Source organism: Scheffersomyces xylosifermentans (genome assembly GCF_036884685.1).
Source record: "Scheffersomyces xylosifermentans strain CBS 12540 chromosome Unknown RJT20scaffold_2, whole genome shotgun sequence".
NCBI lineage: Eukaryota > Fungi > Ascomycota > Pichiomycetes > Serinales > Debaryomycetaceae > Scheffersomyces > Scheffersomyces xylosifermentans.
In genome coordinates, this window is record NW_027042940.1 from 790,281 (window position 1) to 816,608 (window position 26,328).

The following is a 26,328-nucleotide window of genomic DNA, read 5'->3' on the forward strand; positions in this document are numbered from 1 at the left end:
CTCATTAAGGAGACTTTTCCTTTGATGGAATCGCTTGCAGAGGCGGCCATTCCTTGACGGTAGTCAAGCATGATGATTTTATGATCCTAATTACTAAGGAGCATCATCGACTTTTACATAATACGCAGCCTGTAATTCCGTTTATCACCAGTAGCCAGTACCAAAAATGTGAACCCTGAAACCATGACGATAGTAAGAACAAAATGACCATTAGATCTGAAGCGGCACATGTAGGAGAAACCCATTGTGTCGAAATTGCATGTAAACAGCTGAAATATGTATAGGACATAATAGAATATACCAGTTATGTAAATCGTTGCAACCAATTTTCATTGGTATACATAGCCCCGAAATTGGAGCACAAGCCACGAGTCCCTCAGTATTCAATTAATGTATTAGTAAAAGCAGAGACGTGAGAAATGATGAGTTGCCTAGACTTAAAGTCTAGATTGGCAAAAAGATTGTAGTTCCGGTTGTTCCTTCTGCAACCAACTCCAGAGTTACTTTTCTAGGCGCATTAAAGTTTACCAGGAACACAAAAGTAGAGATGCCAAGTCTGCCTACTAATGAATACGTACAGAAAACAAAACAAAAACATAGAAACAGCTTCCACAACGGACATAGTACGGAAATACGATTCTTTTCCCTACGTGTATTGCTATGTTATTCGATTTCTTCTAGCGGAAGGCTTTATGACGAAAAATCGTTCCTGCTGTCACCTTTATTGGTTGCGATATTGAATGACAGTTCGTAGACACAAAACCGGTCCACAGTTAGTCTTTACATGGAGCCCAGATAATATCAATATTACCCCTCGAAAGGAATAATAATACGACACTATGGCCAAGCAAAACGGATCAACGTCATCCCTGTCGTTAATGAATTAAACAAGAGCTTCTGAAAACTTCTTTGAACGAAAAGAGGGGGGGGAAGCATTCGCGATTCCACAATAGTTCATTTTCAGCGGTAATATGATGGGGGTTCCAAAAGGAACCGAATCTACATGAGGCTGAACATAGGTCTTGGCAACAGATTCTTGTTCATTTGAATGCCGTTGGTTCCTTTTCGTACGTTTTGTAATAGCTAAACAAGCGTTACTGGATTCTGCTGGTATGTTGCAACTATTTTACAGTAGTTAAGCGATATAAAAGGCGATAAGTGGAAACTTAGTGGTACGGCAGACAGTGTCTAAGAGGCTCGAAGCGAATTATCGATATCAATTGTGTACAACGAAGCCCTGTTCCCTAGCCATATGCTTTTAATAAGCTGCTTCTACTCCCGGCTAGATATAAGCTTTTCCACTGCTGAGAATGAGCGGACGTTGTGGCGGTAGAAGCACAAAAGTGCAACCAAAGAATAAATAGGCGATGTACGTATTCCTTGTCTTGCACTCATTTAATAATTACTTATTAATTCTGTCAACCTTCCATAGTAATTCTGAGGCTATTACTAACAAAAGCTCTCAAGATGAGTCCAGACTGGTCTTGGAAGAGGTTCCTATGATCTAAATTCCTGCTTCACCTTCCTAGACCTGAAGGGGCCGACAGCATCTATCCTAGTCTTTATACCTACTGGCCCATGTTTCAATTACCTCTTTTTCGTTGCAGTTTTTAACAACGCTCACAAAATTTCGCACGAGAAGGCAGTTTTGGCTGCCACATCAAGATGGAAAGTAAAGCTAAAAAGCTGAGAAACGTAGCCACTGGACTCAATTGGCAACTATGGTTATGCCACATGCACCTGGCATGAGCACTGTTCATACATGTTATCAGAAGATAGTATCAACGTCATAGTGCCCTTCCAGCCGCTCCGTTTATCTGACATACTCGGCCCTAACCAATGTTCCGTCTTGTTTCCGGGATTACTTAATTAACGTTTATTTTTGGCTGCGGATATTTTTTATGGTCTTTTTTTGCATCCTCACATTACTAACTCTAAAAGACTAATACAGTGCACATTAGTACAAGTCCTATTTTAGTGATTTATATATAAGATAGGGTCTTCGGCAATTTCAATAATCACTTCTCACTTTTGGTGACAAGACAAGTAGGACTGTGCTGCCAATAGTGTTTCTGAAAGGTATTTTGTTGAAAACTATCTCATACCAATACAATATTGCAGCCATATGTCTTCCAAGGAGAGAGGTAGTCTTGAAACTGACAGTGTCAGTGACGGTATCGACGTTTTCCGCGGTCCAAATTACGGTGATGGCCGTGAAGCTGAGGAGTTGAATGACGAGCAAAGACGTTTAGAATTGGTACAAACTGTGACGGATCTCCGTTCTCCAGAAGTGTTGGATCGTTTGGAAGAATTATCTCATCAACTTTCCACTCATACAGTGAGAGATGGTAAAATTGTCATTGACCCAGAAGATTTCGACTTACATAAGATTTTGGCCAATTTTGTATACTTGGCCTCCAATCAAGGTATCAGATTGAGAGAATCTGGTGTTTCATTCGTGGGGTTGTCGGTTTTTGGTGTTGACGAGTCCTTCGCTCTTGTTCCTACAGTGGTTGACTTGCTCAAGGGTCCAATAGGTGCAATTGAAGCTGCTCTTTCAAGGAGAAAGAGTCCAGACAGAACCATTTTAGACAAAATTGATGGTTTAGCCAAGCCAGGAGAAATGGTCTTGGTATTAGGAAGACCAGGTGCTGGTTGTTCCTCATTTTTGAAAACACTTAGTGGAACTGATCTTGACTTATTCAAAAGTGTTGAAGGTGATATTCGTTACGACGGTATTACTCAGGAGACAATGCTAAAACACTTCAAGAGTGAATTGATCTACAACCCGGAATTAGACAACCATTTTCCTCATTTAACAGTAGAGCAGACCTTGAAGTTTGCCATTGCATGTAAGACCCCAAACATCAGAATCAATGGTATCTCTAGAGACGAGTTTATAAATGCCATGAAGGAAATTTTAGCCACCGTTTTTGGTCTTAGACATACTTATAAAACCAAGGTAGGAAATGATTTTGTGAGAGGTGTATCCGGTGGTGAGAGAAAGAGAGTTTCCATCGCAGAAGCATTGGCATGTAGAGGTTCTATCTACTGCTGGGATAATGCTACAAGAGGTCTAGATGCTTCCACAGCTTTGGAATATGCCAGAGCAATAAGAACATCCACCAATTTGCTTAATACCACTGCTTTTGTTACAATCTACCAAGCAGGTGAGCAAATCTACGAGACCTTTGACAAGGTGACTATCTTGTACAAAGGTAAACAAATTTATTTTGGTCCTGTAACAGAAGCTAAGGAGTATTTTGTGAGAATGGGATGGGACTGCCCTGCAAGGCAGTCAACCGCTGAATTCTTGACAGCTGTTACTGATCCTATCGGACGTTTCCCAAAGCCTGGTTTTGAACGCAAAGTTCCAAGAACCCCAGAGGAATTCCAAGCTTATTGGATAAACTCTCCAGAATACAAAGCCCTTTCTGAAGAGATCAAGGTATATAATGACACAGTTTCAGGTGACGAAACCCACGACAAATATCACACATCCATCACCCAGGAGAAAATGAAGTTCGCCAGACCAAACTCAAAATACACTGTCAACTTCGCTGAGCAGTTACGCTTGACCACACTTCGTGGATTTCAAAGAATTTGGGGTGACAAGGCTTATACTATTACACTTGTTGGTGCCGGTATAGCCCAGGGTCTTATTGCTGGTTCCCTTTATTATAATACCCCAGAGACGGTTTCTGGTGCTTTCTCTAGAGGTGGTTCTATTTTCTTCGCTATGTTGTACGTTTCTTTGATGGGTTTGGCTGAAATCTCGGCTTCCTTTGCCACTAGGCCCATTTTAATGAAGCATAAGAACTATTCCATGTATCACCCTGCTGCTGATGCTATTGGAAGTTTCATTACATCTATCCCTGTTTCTTTCTTTGTCAGTGTCTTCTTCGTCGTCATTTTATACTTCTTAGCGAACTTGGCCCGTGAAGCCGGTAAGTTTTTCATCTGTCTTTTGTTCGTCTTCTTATTGCACCTTACAATGTCGGGTATGTTCCAAGCTATTGCTTCATTGAACAAGACTGTTGCCAGTGCCAATGCTTTCGCTGGTGTGTTAGTTCTCGCCGCTCTCATGTACTCTTCCTATATCATTCAAAGACCATCGATGCATCCATGGTTTAAGTGGATTTCATACATCAACCCAATTTTGTATGCTTTTGAAGCCGTTATCGCTTCTGAATTTCATGGAAGGCATATGGAATGTGACGGTACTTATTTGGTTCCATCCGGTCCTGGGTATGAGAACCTTAGCAGTGGACAACAAGCATGCGCTTTCAAGGGCTCTGTACTCGGGAGAACTTGGGTATTGGGTGATGATTATTTAAGACTTTCCTACACTTACAGATTCACCCATGTGTGGAGAAACTTTGGAATTATGATTGGATTTCTAGTCTTTTTTGTTTCCATGACTGCCTTGGGTACAGAATTCATACGTCCAATTAGTGGTGGAGGTGATCGTTTGTTGTTTTTGAAGGGCAAAGTTCCAGACACAATTGTAATGCCTCAAGATAAGAGTGCTTCAGAAGATGAAGAAGGTATCAAGGGATCCTATGATAACGAATTAGGCAAAGAAGTAACAGCTGAGAAGCATGCTAAGAATTTGATTTTCGAGGATCTTAAGTCAAAGGATATCTTTGTGTGGAAGGATGTTGACTATGTTATTCCATATGATGGAAAGGAGCGTAAGTTATTGGACTGCGTTTCTGGTTACTGTATCCCAGGAACCTTGACAGCCTTAATGGGAGAATCTGGTGCCGGTAAGACAACTTTATTAAATACTTTAGCACAACGTATCGACGTGGGTACTATTACCGGTGATATGCTAGTTAATGGTAAGCCATTGGACTTGTCGTTTAGTCGTCGTACCGGATATGTTCAACAGCAGGATATTCATGTATCTGAAGTCACCGTTAGAGAATCCTTGAGGTTCTCTGCAAGATTGAGAAGATCTAACGACGTTAGTGATGCAGAGAAATTGGAATACGTTGAGAGGATTATTCAAGTGTTGGACATGCAAGATTATGCGGATGCTTTAGTTGGTAAGGCGGGATCAGGTTTGAATGTGGAGCAGAGGAAGAAGTTATCTATTGGTGTCGAATTGGTTGCGAAGCCCTCCTTGTTATTGTTCTTAGACGAGCCAACATCTGGTTTGGACTCACAATCAGCATGGGCTATTGTTAAATTGCTTAGGGATTTGGCCAATGGGGGTCAATCCATTTTGTGTACCATCCACCAGCCTTCAGCTACCTTGTTTGAAGAATTTGACAGATTGTTGTTGTTAAGAAAGGGTGGTCAAACTGTGTATTTCGGTGATATTGGTGACCAGTCGAGAGTGATCTTGGATTACTTTGAAAGAAACGGCGCAAGAAAATGTGGCTCACAAGAGAACCCTGCTGAGTATATCTTGGAAGCCATTGGTGCTGGAGCTACTGCCCTGACAAACCACAACTGGTTTGACGTTTGGAGTGCTTCTCAGGAGAAAATTGATACTGACAAAGAGCGTGATCGTCTTATTGCAGAGGCTGCTGCTAACCCTAATGAATCGAATTACACTGAAAGGGAATTGAAGATGATGAACAACACATATGCCACTCCATATGCATACCAATTCTGGTACGTGTTGGAAAGAAATGCATTAACATTTTGGAGAGACCCAGAGTATATTGCATCGAAAATCTTCTTGATGACTATTTGTGGATTGTTTATTGGATTCACCTTCTTTGGCTTAAACCACACTTTGACAGGAGCACAAAACGGTATGTTCTGTGCTTTCATTGCAGTTGTTGTTTCAGCTCCTGTCATCAATCAGATCCAAGAGAAGGCTATCAAGGGTCGTGAATTATTTGAAGGAAGGGAAAAATTGTCCAACACTTACCACTGGTCATTGATAATGTTAACGCAGGTTATAATTGAGTTGCCATATTTGATTTTTGGAGCTACTCTTATGTTTGTATCTCTTTACTTCCCTACTCAAGCCGACACAAGTGGTCCACATGCTGGTATGTTCTATTTCACACAAGGTATATTTTTGCAAACATTTGCAGCTTCGTTTGGTTTATTGGTTCTTTACCTTGCTCCAGACTTGGAATCCGCTGCTGTCATGGTATCCCTCCTTTACACCTTCATTGTTGCCTTCAGTGGTGTTGTCCAACCGCTCCATTTAATGCCTGGTTTTTGGACTTTCATGCACAAAGTTAGTCCATATACCTACTTCATTCAGAACTTGGTTTCAAGCGTCTTACATGGTCGTCAAATCCATTGCAGCAAGACAGAACTCGCCATTTTCAATCCACCTTCAGGTCAAACTTGTCAGGAGTTTGTTGGAGCATTCGTTGAAGCAAGTGGTGGGTATTTGAATAACCCAAATGCCACTTCAGATTGTGGATTCTGTAGGTACAAGAATGCTGACCAATTCTTGTTGACGGTATCTGTGAAGTATTCTTACAGATGGAGAAATATTGGTTTCTACTGTGTTTACTTCATTTTCAATGTTTCGTTCTTGTTATTCTTGTACTACTTCATGAGGTTCAAGAAAATCAACCTATTGGGATTCTTGAAAAGGAAGTAGACATTCTATTAAGTTCTTCTGGAATGACATAGAGTCACCTCCCACTAATGCTGAATTTTGTTGAGGAACATACTCTTTGTACATAGCACATTTGTTTTTCGACTTTTGCTATTTTTTATTTATGATACAGACAATATAGATTTTAATTTTAACTATGAAATGAAGAAATCGTTTGAATTTCAAGTATGTTTGTGTCCACTACTACAACATTCACAATTATGTTTGCTTCATTCTACTGTAAAACAAAATTGAACACTACAAATAATGGCACTGAAGACACGTATATTCGAAAACAAAAACAATAACTCTCTAAATAGTACCGAGTAAATTGCATTGAAAGTAGTAAAACATAGAAAATAAATTTATAGTAGTATATGATATGAAAAGTGGAATGAAGAAGTGAAGAGAGTTCGTTAGCGTCAGTTCATTATATACCGATAATGATCCGCGCCAGCGTGACAACTCCAACTGTCTTAGGAATAACAATAACAACAGAAAAACAAAAAGGACAAGAGACAAGATAGATAATTATCTATATGATGACTATTGCGGTTTAAGCAATTCGAAGGAGCAGTATAAGTTCTTGTCTACACTCATAACAGCTCCAAAATTGTTGAACTCACCGCAATAGTTTGGTGCCGAGAAAATAGTTACAAGTTTCCGCTTATTGAAAAACTCGTATCCGTCTTCTACTACCATATGCCCTCTAACAACTAAGTCCATCTTAAACGTGTTGCAGAAATAGTCGACATGTTTCTTTCCGAAACAGTACGACACTCCTCTGTCGTTTTTGGGCCAGTTAGAGATAGAAAAGTTCTTGATCAGTGGATCTGGATCAGACCAAAGTAAGTCCGCCAAAAGTCCCTTATCGGGAATGTCGGTAGGTCTCTTGATGTTATCAATCTGGTTCAAGTCTTGCAAATCAGGAGATAATCCACCATGGATACAGAAAATTTTGTCATTGATAGTAGCGGCAATAGGCAAAGTGTTAAAGACATCAATGAAGACTCTCCACAACTTATGGTTACCTGAGATCACAGGTAATCTCCGTTTGCATTCATCATAGAACCCATAAATCTTTGTGATATTGGCTGACTCGTGATTTCCTCTCAACATGAAAAAGTTTTCAGGATACTTAATCTTGTAGCATAGTAATAGAAGGATTGTTTCTAAAGATTTGTAGCCACGATCAACATAATCTCCCAAAAACAAGTAGTTGGAATATGGAGGGTATCCACAAGTGTTGAATATTCTTATCAAATCATGGAATTGGCCATGAATATCACCCACAATCTTCACTGATGGGGATAAACGTAACAAAGTTGGCTGTTCCAAGAATATGGCACGGGCCTTATGCAAGATATACTTAATTTCCAGCGTAGTAACCGGTAATTTATCCTTTGAATGACGGCTGCTGGTGGAAGAGTTGGGTTTCAGCATGCCGATAGCCAAGAGTCTATCTATCACGCCGTCAACATCCACTTCCAACTTCTTATTAGAGTGAACTAATGGAGGTGAAGCGGAAATGCTAGACGAGCTTGAGGAAACATTCTTCGTCAACAGTCTTCCGGAGGAAGCCTTTGTCTTCTTGTCATGTTTCTTTAAGTTGTGAATGGACAAAGCATCAGCGGATGCTGGCGCTTTGGACTTTTTTGGCTCCGGCGTCGATTCCACAGATGTCTCGGCTTCTGCTATAGCGTCTAACTTCTTGCTAGAGCTGGTACCAGACTCCTTCAAATCATCTTTGAAGTAGAACGACTTCCCACTTGGAGAAGTTGAACCCAAAGACAGAAGCAGATCTTCATCCTTGGATTCACCTATCGTTGTGAATACAGGAGACATAGCGGAAGAATCCGACTTGTCACTGTCTACAGACGAGCCGTATTCCGAAGCTATGTTTGATGTATCTAAACTATTCCTTTGGACTGGAATGGTGGCAGGAGCGGAAGTTGAAGCCAAAACTGGGCTGGAACTCTGTTGAGAACTGCTATTCGACTTCAACAAACGGGCCATAGACATACCTATTTCAAGGTCCAAATCCAAATCATGTTGTGGTTTTTTGGACTTTCTTGTTCTAGCGTTGGTAGAGGAGTTTTCGGTATTAGTGTTGTTGTTGTTGTTAGTTTTTACGTTATTAATGTTATTACTATTGTAGTTGGCGTTGCTACTGGCGTTCTTGAGATTACCAATGTAGATGGCGGGGGTTTTACCCCGGGTTGTCGTTGACTTCGTGGTATCATTATTAGATTGCGATAGCGGGGGCGTTGCCTCCTCGGGCTCTAAGTCTCCACCTGATGGAGTGGTTGTGGAAGAGGACGAGTTATTCGGCAGAGGATCATCTTTGGACGGGCTATTTCCCATTCTTTGGTTATGTCGGCACTAGTGTAAGGCTATTGGTGGGATTTCTATTCAAACTGGAGTGAGATTTGATAGACTTATGACTTGTAAAAAAATGGAAACCGAAGTAGTGGTACGACTGTTTGTTGGTATGGTAGTGATGAAGACGGCGCTGCTGACTTATAAATATGAATGAATCCTGGTGAGTGACTCTAAATCTTCAAACTAAATACGGAGTAACTTGTAGTAAGTTGGACTGTCGTTGACACAGATATAAGTACAATAACTAAATTAATGATGACTTAGTAAGCACGCAAAAACCAGAGACAGCGGTGACTGAATTTTCGCCCTTTTTCAAATAACCTAACAGAACGGTCTCGCTGAATAAAACCTACAAGATAGCGACGGTATCAGATCGGGGGTGTCAGGAAAAGAAAATGCTTATATATATCGATCGTTTCAGATAACGGTCACAAGAACACTAGTTGAAATCTCTGCTTCGTCTCTGCTGTGGATCCGTTGGCGGGTACGGAATGGGGCACGTTTATAGCGTTGGTAAGCGCTTACATCATAGAAATAGGGCTTTCTACAGGAATGACGCATCTTCCGGTTGAAAATAGAGTACTTGACAGACTAGACTTGCGAGGTGTGCAGGATTTGAAGGCTTATAGTTACTGATTGGGATAGGAGTTATACAGGCGGTATCCGAAATGATTGGACTAGTGGTTGGGCCAAAAAGCAACCTTATGTTCTGCAGGAATCCAAGGGCTAATCCCTCCATTCACAGTGGAAATCACGGCCCAGGAGCGCATTAAGGGGCAAAATCGAGCTCGGAAACGAGATCACGTGCCTCGTATACCAAGACCCAGGACCTTCTCTACAGCTGTGGTGTGAGATAAAGAAGGGCCACCACCACAGCTGGGCATATAGTAGTAGAGCTCCATTTCTCGTCGCTCGGAAAAGCTGGTTAGTGAAAGTAGGAGTTGTGGATCTGCAGTGGGGAGACCATTAGTCGATTATTTAGAGTTGTGCCCATTTCGTCATACTCTCCACGCTAGGGGGTATACGGGAGGACTATACGGGCTTCTAGAGAAGACTTTTTGATGTTGTCATAGAGTCTTGGATGCAGGAACTTCTTAGCGATGCAAATAACACCATTTTTACTGTGCTCTAACAAAAATATAGCACGACATTTGTCTAGAAGATAGACACGACAAGTACTGGCTAGCCCAGTGGCCATGTCATGTTTGTTTCCAGAATGTAAGGTTAAAAAATCGGATTGATTTCCCCTGAGTGCCAAGGACGCGCCAAAACCCCTCACTCATAGAAATTCATGAACAATAGCACCTCTATGCCCATCCCTCAGGTATAACCATTACATCACCATTTTGCCCATTTAGTCTGCTCAATCTCTTGATTTCCGCATTGGGTAATGTGCACACCGGTTTCTTCCAAGCGGTTTCGGTTCAGTTATCGGAAGTAGTTTAAACCATGTTAGTCTTTGTGGGGTTAGCAAAGTTGCAACCACTGTAGCGACCGTTTTGAATGATCCGCATTTCAAAGTCACTCTTCAGCACGATGTCACGGTTATCTTTCAACTCGGTGAAGTCAATTGATAACTTGGTGTCTTCAACAAAAGCATTGAAACCAATTGCTTCTGCTGGTATTCTTATCATAGGCGACGAAGTACTCAATGGTAAGATCCTTGATACGAACTCATACAACTTCGCCAGGTTTTGCTTCAATAACCTCCTGATTCCAATGAAGCGAACCATAGTTTGTGGAGATGATAGTCAGGATATTAAGAATTCGCTTAAAATCTTGGTGGAGCAAGATAAACTAGATATCATAATCACTTCTGGTGGTTTGGGAAGTACTCACGATGACATTACGTATTCAGTTCTAAGTGAGTTCTACGGGATCGACTACGAACTCGATCAGGAAGTGGTAGATCGTATGAAGAAAATAAGAGGACAATACTTAGATCAGTTGAGTCCAGACCAACTCAGTGCGTTCTATAAAATGGCAACTTTGCCTACATCGAAGTCACCAAATGTTACTACCGAGAAGATATTTATAGATGACTCTTTGTGGTTTCCTATAGTGGCTATCAACCAGCAGGTCTACATTTTGCCAGGTGTTCCACAATTGTTTACTAAACTTGTGTCGGCACTTGAGTCTTATCTAAAGACGAGAATCTCCCTTTCGGGATCACAGCTCCATCGATTCTATGTGAAGACTACTTCCGCTGAAAGCGAAATGGCTCCTCTCTTGAGCAATTTGCAAGAGAAGGTAGATAGCAAATATGGAACTGGAATAGTCAAATTGGGCTCCTATCCACACATGGACTGGAAGATTAACACGGTCAGCATAATAGGAAAAATTCCTGAAGTATCGAAAGAAGCATTGAGAGCGGTAGTGGATGAGGTAGTTGCAGGTATTGGAGGGAACGCCACGGAGATATCACAACAAGATGAAGATAAGATGAGTAATGAGTCGCCTTCTGGAGCCAAAATTTGAACTCGGCACTTGAATTAGAAAGTGTATACAAACAAACGATCTTGACATACATACCAACATCATATAAGAATCAACCATAATAGACGATAATGATTTGACCAACCTCTCATATCTTAAAATAAATACATTATTTATTAACTATTAACAGTTGCTATAAAAAATCATGTCTAGTAATTGTATGATTACTCTAGTCGTATAGCCTCTTCCTATGTATAAGCTGTCTCTTGGTTACTATTCATTAGTTACAACTTTTCGCCCAACAATTTGCGAACTTCCTCAACAGCGGCATCAATACCATCAGGCTTGTCACCCATACCTTGTACGATGTTACCCTTACCACCAGCTTTACCACCAATCTTTGTGGAAACTTGTTGGGCTAATGCAGTGGCATCGACGCCCTTGCTAATAGCAACGTCAGAAATGTAACAACCGTGAGCAACCTTCTCCTTTAATCCTGTAATCAAATACAAGGATTTATCCTTGTGCAGCTTCTTAATCAAATTAATAGCTTCTGTGATGGCTTTAGCATTCGCATTGATAGGAACATGGGCAACTAAGTACTCACCAGCATCTTCCTTCTTTAACCACTCGTTAACAACATCTAAGGTCTTCTTGGATTCTTCTTTCTGTTTGGCCTTCAAGTCATCCTTGATGGTCTTGTCCAACTTGTTGAACTTTTCTGTCAATTTTTGCTTGTCTAACACCGAGATTGACAACTTCTTCAAAGCGACACCTAATTCCTTGGCCTTGTTTTCCTTGATAGGACCAAATGGCAAACCAGCAGCGTGCTCCAATTCGGCATCGAATTCTTTAGCAATCTTTTGGACGTTGTGGGCATCGTGACCAGTTACGGCAACAATTCTTCTGATACCCTTAGCGATACCTGATTCTTCGACGATCACTAAGTCCTTGATTTCGGCTGTCTTAAGGACATGAGTACCACCACAGAACTCGATGGAGACTTGGTGCCATTCAGCTTTCTTAGGATCAGCAATTAAGTCATCAACGGATACACCGATAGAGACCACTCTAACAGGGTCTGGATAGGTCTCTCCAAAAACAGCTCTTAAGCCGTTAATTTCCTTGGCCTCGTTCAATGAAACATCTTTATAGAAGACTTCCTTGTTAGCTTTAATGTATTCATTGGAAATAGACTCAACGGAAGCCAACTCCTTTGGAGTAAGTGCTTGCTTGTGAGAGAAATCGAAACGAAGCTTCTCAGGAGCAACGAGAGAACCCTTTTGGTCAACTCCATCTCCAAGTACTTCTCTCAAAGCGTAGTTCAAGATATGAGTACCAGTGTGGTTGTTTCTGATAGGCCATCTTCTCAATTCATCGTAAGTGGCAATGACATCGTCCTTTACCTTGAGGGAACCTTCAGCAAGGGATCCGGTGTGGAGGACGTAACCAGCATAAACTTGTACGTTGTCAACGTTAAATTCGGCCTGGCCATCAATAACCAACTTACCGGTGTCATACTCTTGACCACCCTGCTCAGCGTAGAATGGAGTCTTATCTAAGATGATACCATATTGTTTAGTGGAGTCCTCAATACTATCCACGAACGAAGAACCATCATAGATAGCTAAGACGGAAGCCTTGATGTTTTCAAGACCATACTTGTAAGAGTCATCTGTTTTTGGAACGGCCTCATTACTGTCCAATTCGGACAATGAATGAACGTCCAATTTTACCAAGGTAGCATTGTTCTTGGTACCAGTAGCCTTGGAAGCCTCTCTTGACTCCTCCTTGGCCTTTTCAAAAGCAGGTTCATCGATTTTCAACCCTGCTTCCTCTGCCATTAAACGCGTCAAATCGACTGGGAAACCGTAAGTGTCGTACAATCTCCACACGTCCTTACCTGACAAAGTCTGTTCTGGAGTCTTGGAGGCAATAATGGCATATTGTTCAAACAATTTCTCACCTCTGTCCAAAGTCTTAGCGAAAGAAAGCTCCTCCTCGTTTAAGATCTCCTTCAAGTCTTGAGCACCATGGACAATTTCTGGGAATATTTCCTTGTTTTGCTCGATAACGACATCCACAAGTTGTTGGAAGAATGAACCAATTGGGTAGTTCATGTATTTACGAACGTAACGAGAACCTCTTCTTAAAATTCTTCTTAAAACATAACCTCTTCCTTCGTTGTTTGGAACTCCACCATCACAGATAGCAAAGGTAAGAGTTCTTACGTGGTCAGCAATAACTCTGTAAGCAGTGTCAATACCATCTCTGTCCTCGGTACCGAACTTACCAGCATAAGGACGAGTACCAGTGATCTCACGAATCTTGTCGAAGATAGGACCGAAGACATCAGTATCGTAGTTGGAAGACTTATCTTGTAATACGGAAACCAATCTTTCGAAACCCATACCGGTATCGATGTGCTTGGCTGGTAACGAACGCAATGAGGCGTCAGCCTCTCTGTTGTATTGAATGAAAACAATGTTCCAAACTTCTAACACGTTTGGATCGTCCATGTTAACTAGATGGGCAGCATTACGTCCACCAATACGATCGTAATGGATCTCAGAACATGGGCCACAAGGACCCTGGTCTCCCATTTCCCAGAAGTTGTCCTTAGCATTACCTGGTAAGATGTGGTCTTCAGCTACACCGACTTTCAACCAGAGGTTCTTGGCCTCTAAATCTGCCTCGAGTCCTTGCTTAGCATCACCTTCAAAGTAAGTGACGTACAATCTGTCTTTGTCCAAGCCGTAGACTTCGGTCAAGAGCTCCCAAGCCCATGGAATGGCTTCTGGTTTGAAGTAGTCGCCAAATGACCAGTTACCCAACATCTCGAAGAAGGTGTGATGGTACGAGTCACGACCAACGTCCTCCAAATCGTTGTGCTTACCACCAGCTCTGATACACTTCTGGGAGTTGGCAGCACGCTTCAAAGTAGCAAGCTCAGAGGCTGGATCGACAGTTCCGAGGAAAATCGGCTTGTACTGGTTCATACCGGCGTTAGCAAACAAAAGGGTAGGGTCATTGTGAGGTACCACGGACGACGATGGAACAAAGGTATGGCTACGTTTGGAGGTGAAGTAGTCCAAGAAGGTTTTTCTTACCTTGGAAGCAGTCCACTCGGAGGTGGAAGCAATTGGGGTGGTGCTTGTTGACATGATTCGGCGGTGAAGTAATGTCCTTAGCATATATTTGCCGCTATTGCGTGAGCCTTTTATAAACAAATAGGATTCAATCGTTTAATCATTACACGCCATGGATGATGAACTCTGGTATTATGAGTCTAGGATTTTTTCGACGGTCGTGTGTGGACAAGAAGAGATAAGGTGGAGGATGCGAAAAACCGTGAGAGAGAGAGTGTGTGTGTGTGAGAGTGAGTGAGAGTGATGGTAGGAGAGGTGGAAAGTATGAGTCAGTGGATGGGTTAGGAGAGGAAAGGAGAGGAGAGGAGAGGAATTTGGGTGTTATGGGGTGAAAAAGGGTGAAAGTAGTAGTGGAACATGCAAACCGAATTGAGGATTTTGGAAGTCATTGGTGTAATCGTCTATTGTACCTTTAGTCAGAGTTTAGGTTTGTCAGTGGCAGTGAGACTGAGACTGTGCACTGGAACAATTGGGTGATTGGAATTGGGTTCCCGCATTTTTGCTTGTGTAATAAATATGTGCAAAATCTATAGAACGTTTGTTAGGAAGGGAATAAAGGTAGGAATTGATTTCTTGTAGAGAAAGGATAAATGGAGTGAAAGGAGACAAAGTTAAGAGCTCCCTGTTTTCCAGGAGTTTTGGAAGGATATCAAGTGGCAACGAGTTTTCAATTTAATTTGGCATTACGGAATATAGCCGTCTAGTTGATGGTTTTTAAGTGTTTACTGCAAAAATATATGGGCAATTTAAAATGTAGCTGCGAAATTGGTTAAATATTTTAAATGTTGATTACCATTTTACAGGCTTATTGTGATATGTATAGTGTCGGTAAGTAAAAGTTCAATAATTCAAAGATCAGATAGACCCAGAATCCCACCAAAACCCCCCAAATCCAGCAAATAAAAGTCATAACGATAACGATAGGGCCATTCTCGAATCATGGCACACGAGGAACTTACTTCGCAGATAATGTTGCACCTTAATACTTCCTCTTTGAGGTTGTAAATTTGCACTCAGGCGACTTCGAAGTAATGCTCCAGAAACTTCTCTTTCATTTCTTTCTTGCTCTTTTGCTCCTTCCCAATCTAATATCTTTCTTTCAACTATCACATCATCTTCCATGATCATGATGCCTTTTTCGGACACCTATGACACTCTATGATACTTCTACAGACGAGGCCATTCTCCTCACCCCACCCTGGTACCCCTTCATCGCCAATGGACGAGGCTGACCACCCACCAGCACTCGTTCTACCAATCCCTTCATACACTGCCCAACCATCGTCACCACCAGCCGGCGTATAACCTATCATATATATGCAGAGAGACCATCCGGTGTGTAATCAACCATCGCAACCTTCAATAGATACACTACTGATAGCTGCAAAAGATAACTGATTGTGTATACCGGATAGATCAATTGTTGCAAATACCCTTCGTGCAACTGGGAGCCTTCGAATATAACAAGGAAACATGGCTCTTTTAGCGAAATAACAACCCAGAAGGACGAAGGGAAGTGCAGATGGTCGAGGGTTTATAACTTGCCAGTTGATGGTTTTCATGAACCTTTTGGTACTTGTTGATATTTCTCTCCCCTCCATATTCGATATATGGTCCCTTTTTCATAAGTGCCACAAGCTTACTACAATCGTTGTTAAAAAAAAACAAGTATAATTATTCAATATAAAGAAACAATAATAAACAACAGACAAACTGACACAAACTAAAATTACAAAATAGTGCAGAGCAAAGTTCTGGCGGGAATTCTAGTATAAATCACCAACAATATCTCTGTTCAACGAAAGATACATCATATACGAATTCTAATCGCTAGCTGTCCGCACAACTCACTAAATTCACTATAGCACACAACGACAAAAAAAAGTGTTTGTAAAACGTCAGGTAGCTTCTTCAGATAAGCAGCTTTGACGAATACTCCATACTTTTGTCATTTATCTACGTAAGGTCTGATGCAAGTGAACATTGCCTCTGATACCGTGGGAGTGGTCATGAGCTTGGACACTTGGGTCGACATTAGGGTCGATATTTGGGTCAACTGGTGGGTTTTGCAGATTCAAAGCGGCAGCAGCGGCAGCAGCAGGTGTTGCCTCAATAGCAGCTATCACAGCAGCGTCTTGAACCGAAGGCGTGTGCGAGTGGTGGTCCAAGTGTTGCAGGATGTGGTGAGGAATTTGATTGTGGGACAAGTGAGAAATAACGTCAGCAGCGTACGGGTTGGCACCATTGACGTTGGCCTTGTGCAAAGGCTTCTCAACTAAAGTACGCGAGTTCTTAGAACGCTTCTTCTTACCGTTGTTAGGTTCAGGAGCGTGATTGTGAACTGGGTTGATCATTCTCAAGATCCACATCTCGTTCGAGACGGATCCGTCAGAACCAAGTCCTTGTGGGTGACCCAATGGGTACTCAGCAAGCTTGTCGTCGAGATTTCCGTCTGGAGACAGCTTCTTGACCTTCTTCTTATCCTTTTCAGGTGGGTACAAGTTAGCAACAAGTCTGTAACCACACTTGTTTCTCTTGGTGTAGGCAACTCTTTGTCTCTTGGTGGCATCCTTGACTGTGGTTCTGAAAGAACCTGAACGCTCACATTGGAAGTACACGGCCTTTGGTTTGGAACTGTTGATGACAATCTTACATTGTTCCTCATTGCTCAACTGGTACTTGACAAACTTAACGAGCTCTTGCTTAGAAGAGAAGGTCTTGATGATCTCGTTCTCAATGTACTTGGAAGTCAAGATTTGAGGGTCGAAGTCATCAGGGAGCTGAGTGTGCTGCTGAATGTGATGGTGCTGCTGGTGTTGTTGGTGTTGAACCTGTTGGTGGTGTTGAACCTGCTGCACCTGTTGGACCTGTTGGACCTGGTGTTGTTGCTGGAAATGGTGCATCTGTTGTTGCGCCAATTGGTGCTGGTGTTGATGTTGCAACTCCTGTTGTTGGAGTTGTTGTTGTTGCTGAAGTTGCTGTCTTCTTTGGAGCTCAGCTCTGTGTTGGAGCTCAGCAGCTTGGGCAGCCTGGGCTGCACCGTAGTTCTGGTGGTGCTGGTGGAACTGGTTGGTTCCGTCGTCTGGAAGCGACACGCCGTAGCCAGAAGCAGACATGGCAGCAGCAGCAGTGGCCGTAGCGTTGTCGTAGTCGCCAGGACGGCCGACGACGCTTCCGTCGTGGGACAAGTGGCCGTTGGTGTTGACGGTGGATCTCTCACTCGAGGTAGAAGGGCCCAGCATTCTGTTTGACTTGGGGGTTTCGGAACTGGACTGTTAGAGGGTCTCTGGCTACTTCAATAGCTGTAGAAGAAGAAGGACTAGTTGTGAATATAAACAACAATCCTGCACAAGTGTGGAGTGGTGTATGTTGATAGTTTTCGTTCCTTCATGGTGGTTGTTGAAGAAAGTTGGTGATGTTGTTTCACGGCACGTGAAGTGGAAGGGAGAGGTCGTGCGGGGACCGGGAGAAAGAGGAGAGTGCGTAAAAGTGGTACTGCGGGCAGATGAAATTGGGGAATGAGAGTGTGAATTGTGAGAGGTGAGAAAATATGTGGAGGAGTACGAGAGGAGTGACAGAGATCCGATCTCATTAATATTGTGTGGTCTAATTAGAATTACTTCTGTGTGAGTGAGTAATAATGTAAGTATGTAAGTATGTAAGTATGTAAGTATGTGAGCATGTAAACGTGTGAGTGTGTAAGAATGTAAGTATGTAAGAATGTAAGTATGTATGTCAGTTATCAGTATGTCAGTATCTGTGTTAGCTTCGGTTATATGCGATGTCATTCACTCACTGGTTCTTACGCTGTATTTTCCAGAGGGCTAATAGTGAGCGAGTGCGAGTGTCCACACATGGGTAAGAGGTGTTTAATCAGTCATACGTGCTATAGAGTGTATATTTACTGTTAGATGTGTACAGACCTTTGGTGTGTATGAATGGCCTCACTACAAAAGCTTACATTGTAAGGTATATTAGCAGGGTCTTCTTGGACTTGGATTGTATATGAGAACCGCTCTCGTTAGAGAGAAGATGTGTATGGTATATGGGTATTCAAGATTCGTTCTGTATGTATGCTGGAGTACCCTCGACGTATTGTATATACTTTTGGCTTTCCCCAGACCAAATGCCAAACGTCCCCTTGAACTAGTATAACCGTGGAGGGGCCATCTCCGGTTTGGCAACATTCTCCTTCAGCTCTTGGCCAGTATGAGAACTACGCACTGAATTAATTGCTGTGCTCCTATTGGCAGATGCCTGCAGTAAGGATAGGAGTATCACAAACACAGAAAATAAGGTAATGTCTTTGGAATACGAACCGAGCTGTGATTGGGCGTGCAGAGAGTGAGTTGGGCCCGTGTTATATGCACGCTCTACCACATGAAGTCTAATATGGTGTTCCAATGGTACTGTAGTAGAGCTCTTTTCCACAATACATCCTCAATATGAGTGGTCGATTGTAGCTTTACTAGAAAATATCTAAGTGATATGATGGATACTTAAGTATTGCGAACGGATAAGTACCATTGAAATTCAAGCGGAGTCCTTTATTAACCCCAAATTATCTTCTGACGTTTTGGTTGTATCTGTAAAGCATCTACATTTGACTTATCATGCTTTCATCGTTTGTAAGATACAATTGTCCCACTACTTCGTAACCCGTAACCTTTTATTCACATATTTAAGATAATGTATATCAATAAAATAGACAGGAATATGACAGTCGCATTCGTCACGTACAAAGTACTAAAGGTGCCAATGTGAAGTGTCTTGTGTTTATCTATGTTTTGTGGAAGAAGAAAGTCCTAGTTTAGGTCTACATTTTCAATACATATTCAAATTCACACACTGTCAATGAAATTCTTGTTTCTGGATGAAAATGATATACACCATCAAACTTCGTTCTACTCAATCGAATTAGAGTGACAGTGACATTCATACGGGTTCGTACTGTCAGGGATTTGTGTTTGAAACAATTCCTGGATTATTGCGTGTCCTCTGCCTACTGACAGCCAGCGGAAGACAATTTCGACTGATGGGTCAATCAATGCCATACTATATTCGTAAAAGTACACGAGATCACTTTTTCTCCTTTCATTGGTTCTTTCGTAATAGGTCCGATAAAAGTAAAGCACCACCTCTAAGTGCATCCCTCTAAACTAGCCTGGGGTAAACAAACTTCATCTCCAATGGGTAAAATATCAAATCTCACCCAGTTAGGTTCCGAATTTATAGACCGCTATTTGCTGATAAGTTAAAAGTTGGAACTTACTGGTGTTACTATCTATCACAAGATTCACCCCCAAAGAGTCAAATTTTTTGCAGCCACCGTCCGCATTTTGTTTTTATCAGGAGGAGTTCCTACAGTACAACAAATAGACATCGTGTTCCCGTCATTATTGTACCGTTTAAAACATTGTGAGTTGCTACTTAACTTTTTGTTTATGGACAATTTATAAGCCCAATCGAGTATGGCGGAGTTATTATATAGACACAAGGTCCAGGGTTGGCATCCTTCCGATTTCGTCTTTTCTAGTAGAAGCCGAATAACCTTTTCGGAGACCAAGTGATTCTATTTTCTTTCAAGTTCCTACCTATACTGAATTCCTTGGGTGGGACGGAGTATTGTGTATGTAAAGGTAACTATAAACCTTGCGTCCTCAATGGCGATAAATAGTCCTTACTTTAGGGTAAGTACTGTGGTTTGCATTACATTTAGATTACCTTTGCTTATAGTAGTCAGAAATGTGCCAATGTGATCGCGCTACCACGTTCACCCAACCTTACCTCTATATGAGCTCTATATATGAGCTCTATATATCAGCCATATATGACACCTTCTAACAACTTGAAGATTTATTAGCTGTTTACTTTTCATTGGTAAAACCAAGCTTCTGTTTCAACATATTTTGGCTCGCTGGCATTCAATGAGCCGAAATGTTCTATACCCCCTTCTATCACTTTATCCTTCAACAACTATACTTCTTAGAGTACTGGAAGCCATATTATATATACAGGACAATTTTCAAGAGTCACATTTTTGTTAAAAGCAGCGATTCTTTATCACCTTCATAACTTACAAGTTTGTAACCAATGAAGAGTGCTTAGTTATATACAAATTATTTGAAGGTCGAGGAAGACATAATTAATACAGACAAGTGATGACAACACTTCATAGTTTGATAAACGAGCTCCAAGTCGACCAAGCCGACAAGGAGTTGCATTGGCTAACCGCCTTTATCATTACCCCAGAGTTTCCACAGATCATTGAAGCCTTACAAATATGCTCAAACTTGCTCTTATACAATTCACCACAACATCCCAATGCATCAAAACATGTTGAACGTGGGCCTGTAATAAAACTTCCAGTTTCTTCTTCAAAACTGGAGGCATTGAAGGGAATCATAGTGAGGGATGGAGCATACATCACTCAGCTTACAGTAACTTTGAAAGAACATCACTTTAACAAGCACATAACCCGTCTTCACTTAAAGAAGCCAATATTATTACCACAAATAATTACAGCGAAGAAAGCCATTGATTCGTCGATTGAAATAATCGAGGGCTTGACAAAACTAACAGATTGTTCTGACGCAGACCACCAGAAGCTCATAGATTCATTTAACGATCTCCTTAGCAATATTATAACAGCAAAAAACGCATTACAGCTCCCAACAGACCCTGATTTGGTGTTTCCTATAAACAAATCACCAGCAGATGCGTTTGAACCCGAACTTCTACCGTGCATTGCAGTTGATCTTTATATTACTCAAGCAGAAGTTTGCATAGACCTTAAAAGTCTCCATAAGGTCACAGAGAGGCCGTGGGGAGAAATCGAGGCTACCAGCGGAAAATCATACATTGATAAAATAAGAGATGAAATGAAGCTACCGTCAGCGCTGGCATCAATGGCGTCTACGACAACCTCTGAAATAAGCCATCCTCTTAATGTGTCTGATATCGAAAAGAGACTAAACGAAATGACTGGACACAAAGAAAAGTCTTTCACTGAACCTAGTGCCCCAGCCGGAATACTCACTAACATGATGACTCTGATGAGTCATTTGCTGCTTAGGCCGAAACACGATCCAATTGATTATATTACAAAGTGCGTTACATACAACAACATGGTGGTGATGATCAATAAGAAAATTGAAGTTTCTTCGGCAGACCCTGTTCTAGTGAGCGCCTTTACCAAATTGGATAGCATTGAATACTTGGTAAGCAGCTTCATCCTGAATTTGGATAGTTTGGTGGGTACATTGAAGTGAGTAAGATGCAGATGCAGATCCAATGATGTGAAGTTGTAGAAAGAGATATGAGAAGCAACTTCTTTTGTACTTATGTAACAATAAAAAGCATAGTAGTAGAATAAATATTTAAAATAGAGTTGACAAAACCCAATAAGGTAGCATATGTAATGGTAGAATTATTAAGCGGATTTTAGGGGCTATTTTCGCTACCAAATATAACATTCGTGGGAACCGTCGCTTTTCATTTCGTGGTAAAAAAATTCCAGATCATAGCGGGGCGGTAGCCGATGGTTCAAGACTCTTGCTACAATGTCTTGTGAGACCCTGAGAATGCTTAAATCACCGTGGTGGTTACACGAGTAGTGTTGAATTCATGGTTGATTTGTCTTTTTTTGCCTTGATAGTGCCCTCCAAGAAATAGCCTTGCAATATCATCCATTCCCAGAGATGTACATTATCATATTTCAAAGGAATGAGTGAGCTCTCCAGTACCTAACCGTGTTCAAAGAACACCACTGAAAATCTCACCTTTTCACCATGTTCCCCACTTTTTCGCCCACCTCTACCTCACTGGAAAGCCGGCTTCTCTGGCCTGCCTGTGGCCGAGACTTTACTCACTAATTTGACACCACTGCCACGTCTCCTCGCTGTTTCTCCCTACCTTCTCTCTACACACTCTCCACCATCACCATCAGCTGTCACTAATTCTCACTATTTGTCGCCGCCAATATCTCCCACCATATGCACGCTACCCCAAACTTGTTCATTTGTAAGTGGATAACCTCTACATTCCTTCAATGGGAGTTTTCACAAGATTTTTCATTGTGCTGGTATTGTTGATGTTCTTCAGTCGAGGTGTGCTCCAATTTGCTAAACAGACGTCGTTCTTTTCCTATATAGTCTCCTCCAAGGTGCCACTTCTACGCCACAGTTCTGCAACTAGCCTGAATTCTAAGCTCACCAATCCATCGAATCTCCAAATGCTAGCAGATAAATACACGGTTTGGGCAGACGACGCCCAAATCGAAAAGCCACACACTGACGACCGTTCGTACCGTTACTTCAAACTCAACTCCAACGATCTTCAGGTTCTTGTCATCCACGATCCCACTGCTGACAAGTCTGCAGCTTCGTTGGACGTTAACGTAGGTTCTTATACTGATAAGCAGTACGATATACCAGGATTGGCTCATTTCTGTGAACATCTCCTTTTCATGGGAACTGAGAAGTATCCAGAAGAGAATGAGTACCTGAGCTTCTTAGCAAAGCATTCTGGTTACTCAAATGCTTACACCGCAGCTGAGCATACCAACTACTATTTTCAATTAAGTTCGGACTATTTAGAAGGTGCTTTAGATAGATTTGCACAGTTCTTCATTTCGCCTCTCTTCAGTCAGAGTTGTAAGGATCGTGAAATTAATGCGGTCGACTCAGAGAACAAGAAAAATCTCCAGAACGATATTTGGAGACTCTACCAGCTTGATAAGCTGAACAGTAATCCTAAGCACCCATATAACGGTTTTTCAACTGGTAACTACCAAACTTTACATGTTGATCCTACAGGAAAGGGTCTTAATGTCAGAGATGTCTTGATGGATTTCCATAAGAGCCATTATTCATCTAACCTTATGAGTTTAGTTATCCTAGGAAAGGAGGATTTAGACACCTTAAGCACTTGGGCAATTGAAAAATTCTCCGATGTACCTAATAAGTCCCTTCCTCGTCCACATTATAATGGAGAAACCATATTAACTAATGAATACTTAGGTAAATTGACCAAAGCTAAACCTATCATGGATAAACATCAGCTTGAACTCACTTTTATGATTCCAGATGATTTGGAAGCAGCTTGGAAATCAAAACCTAATGGTTATTTCTCCCATCTTTTGGGACACGAGAGTGAGGGTTCTGTGTTATATCACTTGAAACACAAAGGGTGGGTCACTGGGTTGTCTTCCGGAAACATGAAAGTATGCCAAGGTAGTTCGTTTTTCATGTTGGAATTTGAATTAACTCCTGAAGGTTTAGCTGAATGGAAATCGATCGTAGTAACCGTTTTCCAATATTTGAAGCTTATCCTTCTGGATGAGCCAAAGCAATGGATCTGGGAAGAAATGAGTAATATGTCTGCGATCAATTTTAAATTCAGACAAAAGGCGGACGCATCTGGAACCGTTTCCAAGATGAGTAGCACTCTATACAAGTTTGCTGATGATGGATTTATTCCTCCAGAGTATTTATTGAGTTCTTCAATCTACAGAGAATTCAACAGTTCTGAAATTGTGCAATTTGGAAAATATTTAAACCCTGATAATTTCAGAATTGCTTTGATTTCGCAATCCTTAGATGGATTAGACAAAACAGAACAGTGGTATGGAACTGAGTATTCATATGACGATATTCCATTTGACTTGTTAACTCAAATCCGTGCAGCATCACTTAACGAAAACTTGCATTATCCTTCTCCCAACGACTTCATTCCAAAGGACTTTGAAGTCTTGAGAAAGAAGGCAGAGAAACCCTTGATTCATCCCTACCTTGTCGAGGTAAACAACAAGATGCACGTTTGGTTTAAGCAAGATGATCAATTTGAAGTTCCCAAGGGAACAATCGAAATTGTATTCCATTTGCCAAACTCCAATACTGACTTAAGATCGTCCACTTATTCTGCGTTGATCGCAGAGATGCTTAATGACGAACTCAACCAGATCGTATACTATGCGTCCTTGGTGGGTCTCAAGGCTCACTTCGCTCCCTGGCGTGATGGATTTAACTTAAAGGTTAGTGGATACAATGACAAGTTGCCTGTTTTGCTTGAGCAAGTCTTGTCTAAATTTATTAATTTCAAGCCTAACAAAGAGCGTTTTGAAGCAATGAAGTTCAAATTGTACCAGCAATTTAAGAATTTTGGTTTCAATGTTCCATACAGTCAAGTGGGAACTCATCTTTTACTTTTGGTTAATGATAAGACGTACACCTATGAGGAAAAGATCAAATTGATGGACACTAGCCTTACTTTCAATGATTTGTATGAATTTACCACTAAGACAGTCTGGGATGCAGGTGTCTTCTCCGAGATTTTAATTCATGGTAACTTTGATATTACTAAAGCTGACGAGATTAAAAAGTTGGTGTCCAGTTACACCAAAAACATTGACCCGATTGCGGAAACCCTTGATGGTGTGGATGAGGTAATCAGACTCCGTAATTATATTCTTCCTGAGAATGCTTCAATTAGATATGAATTACCACTTCAGGACTCTAAAAACATCAATTCTTGTATTGAGTACTACATTCAAATTAGCCCTGAATCTACAGATGAGAAATTGCGTGTCTTGACTGACTTATTGAGTACTATTATCCGCGAGCCATGCTTTAACCAGTTGAGAACAAAGGAGCAATTGGGTTACGTTGTATTCTCTGGGTTAAGATTGGGAAGAACATCTCTTGGCTTTAGAATCTTGGTGCAGTCCGAAAGAACTACTGACTACTTAGAATATAGAATTGACGAGTTCTTGACCAATTTTGGGAAATATGTGAACAACGAATTAACTGACGAAGATTTTGCCAAATTCAAGCAGGCCCTTAAGGACACCAAACTTGCTAAGTTGAAGCACTTGAGCGAAGAGACTAATAGACTTTGGAACTATATCACAGACGGATACTACGACTTCGAATCCCGGTTGAAACACGTCAATCTCTTGGAGAGTATCAGCAAGGACGAATTTGTTCATTTCTTCAATGATTACATTTTTAATGAATCGAAAAAAGCTGGTAAGCTTGTTGTGCACTTGAAGTCTCAATCTGCTCCGGTGCCGTCCACTTTGAAATTGGTGCAAAGTTCTATTGTAAACTATGTTTACAGAAATAATTACCAAGTTTCTTCTGATAAGTTAGAAGCAATTGTCGAAAGCAATTACGAGAATCACGGAGAATTGGTGAAACTAGTTGCCAATGAGATCAAAGAAGATCCGTCTAATAAAATTCCTTCCAACTTGGAGGATAATTTGCTTTCAACAATTAAGATAGAAATCGAACTGCCAGTTCCAGCCAAGTATCCATCTGGAAAGTTATACACCCAAGTTAGCGAGTTCAGATCTGATTTCAAATTAGGAGGAGTTCCAAGTCCTGTTGAACCTTTGAGTAAGTACTACTACCCTGGACGTGATCCACATTTATAACTGTTTGGCATAAACGCAATTTGAAACTTTTGCAGCAATAGATACTTTTAGAAATGCATATTATTTATTATTGAATTTAGCTGTTTGTAAAAATCATCTAACAACATTTTTAGCAAGTCTAGTTAATTTCCAAGAGAAAAGATCCAAATTTTACTAAAAGTAGTCTCATAAAAAAAAAAAATGTATGAAAGAGTAAATACTAAAGTCTTCACAACAATCTCCAACAATTAGATTCCAATAATTACTCAACATGCTCAATGTGCTCAACAACACCAATTTATTACCATCAATTAACATCACAATCATATACCTTCTTCACCTCTACAAGCGTAATCTTTTGGGGCAATCGG

The 26,328-nt window shown here is 41.2% G+C and overlaps 7 protein-coding genes across 7 annotated transcripts; 4 read left to right on the top strand and 3 right to left on the bottom strand. All coding sequences in view use genetic code 12, as the record gives it.

Moving 5' to 3' along the window:
• Positions 1-1,918: 1,918 nt before the first annotated feature.
• Positions 1,919-6,580, top strand: SNQ2 (ATP-binding cassette transporter; the record flags this gene model as incomplete). The annotated part of the gene is made up of 1 exon (XM_064918603.1): positions 1,919-6,580. The coding sequence occupies exon 1, from the start codon at positions 2,126-2,128 to the stop codon at positions 6,578-6,580; it is 4,455 nt and encodes a 1,484-aa protein (XP_064775820.1). The 5' UTR covers positions 1,919-2,125.
• Positions 6,581-6,847: 267 nt separating this feature from the next.
• SAL6 (Sal6p) lies at positions 6,848-8,941 on the bottom strand (the record flags this gene model as incomplete). The annotated part of the gene is made up of 2 exons (XM_064915808.1): positions 6,848-8,505; positions 8,554-8,941. 2 exons carry the CDS (start codon positions 8,939-8,941, stop codon positions 7,124-7,126), a joined length of 1,770 nt encoding a protein of 589 aa, XP_064775821.1. The 3' UTR covers positions 6,848-7,123.
• Positions 8,942-10,309: 1,368 nt separating this feature from the next.
• On the top strand, positions 10,310-11,558 carry RJT20DRAFT_26348 (uncharacterized protein). The gene has a single exon (XM_064919426.1). The coding sequence runs from the start codon at positions 10,463-10,465 to the stop codon at positions 11,435-11,437; it is 975 nt and encodes a 324-aa protein (XP_064775822.1). The 5' UTR covers positions 10,310-10,462; the 3' UTR covers positions 11,438-11,558.
• Positions 11,559-11,679: 121 nt separating this feature from the next.
• ALA1 (alanine--tRNA ligase) lies at positions 11,680-14,559 on the bottom strand (the record flags this gene model as incomplete). Its single annotated transcript, XM_064921474.1, has 1 exon — positions 11,680-14,559. One exon carries the CDS (start codon positions 14,557-14,559, stop codon positions 11,680-11,682), a length of 2,880 nt encoding a protein of 959 aa, XP_064775823.1.
• A 1,687-nt stretch (positions 14,560-16,246) lies between these two features.
• On the bottom strand, positions 16,247-17,905 carry RBF1 (Rbf1p). Its single transcript, XM_064918604.1, has one exon. The coding sequence runs from the start codon at positions 17,784-17,786 to the stop codon at positions 16,497-16,499; it is 1,290 nt and encodes a 429-aa protein (XP_064775824.1). The 5' UTR covers positions 17,787-17,905; the 3' UTR covers positions 16,247-16,496.
• A 2,800-nt stretch (positions 17,906-20,705) lies between these two features.
• RAV2 (Rav2p) lies at positions 20,706-21,815 on the top strand (the record flags this gene model as incomplete). The annotated part of the gene is made up of 1 exon (XM_064918206.1): positions 20,706-21,815. One exon carries the CDS (start codon positions 20,706-20,708, stop codon positions 21,813-21,815), a length of 1,110 nt encoding a protein of 369 aa, XP_064775825.1.
• A 709-nt stretch (positions 21,816-22,524) lies between these two features.
• On the top strand, positions 22,525-26,120 carry STE23 (metalloendopeptidase). Its single transcript, XM_064916532.1, has one exon. It carries the CDS (start codon positions 22,595-22,597, stop codon positions 25,976-25,978), a length of 3,384 nt encoding a protein of 1,127 aa, XP_064775826.1. The 5' UTR covers positions 22,525-22,594; the 3' UTR covers positions 25,979-26,120.
• Positions 26,121-26,328: the final 208 nt, after the last annotated feature.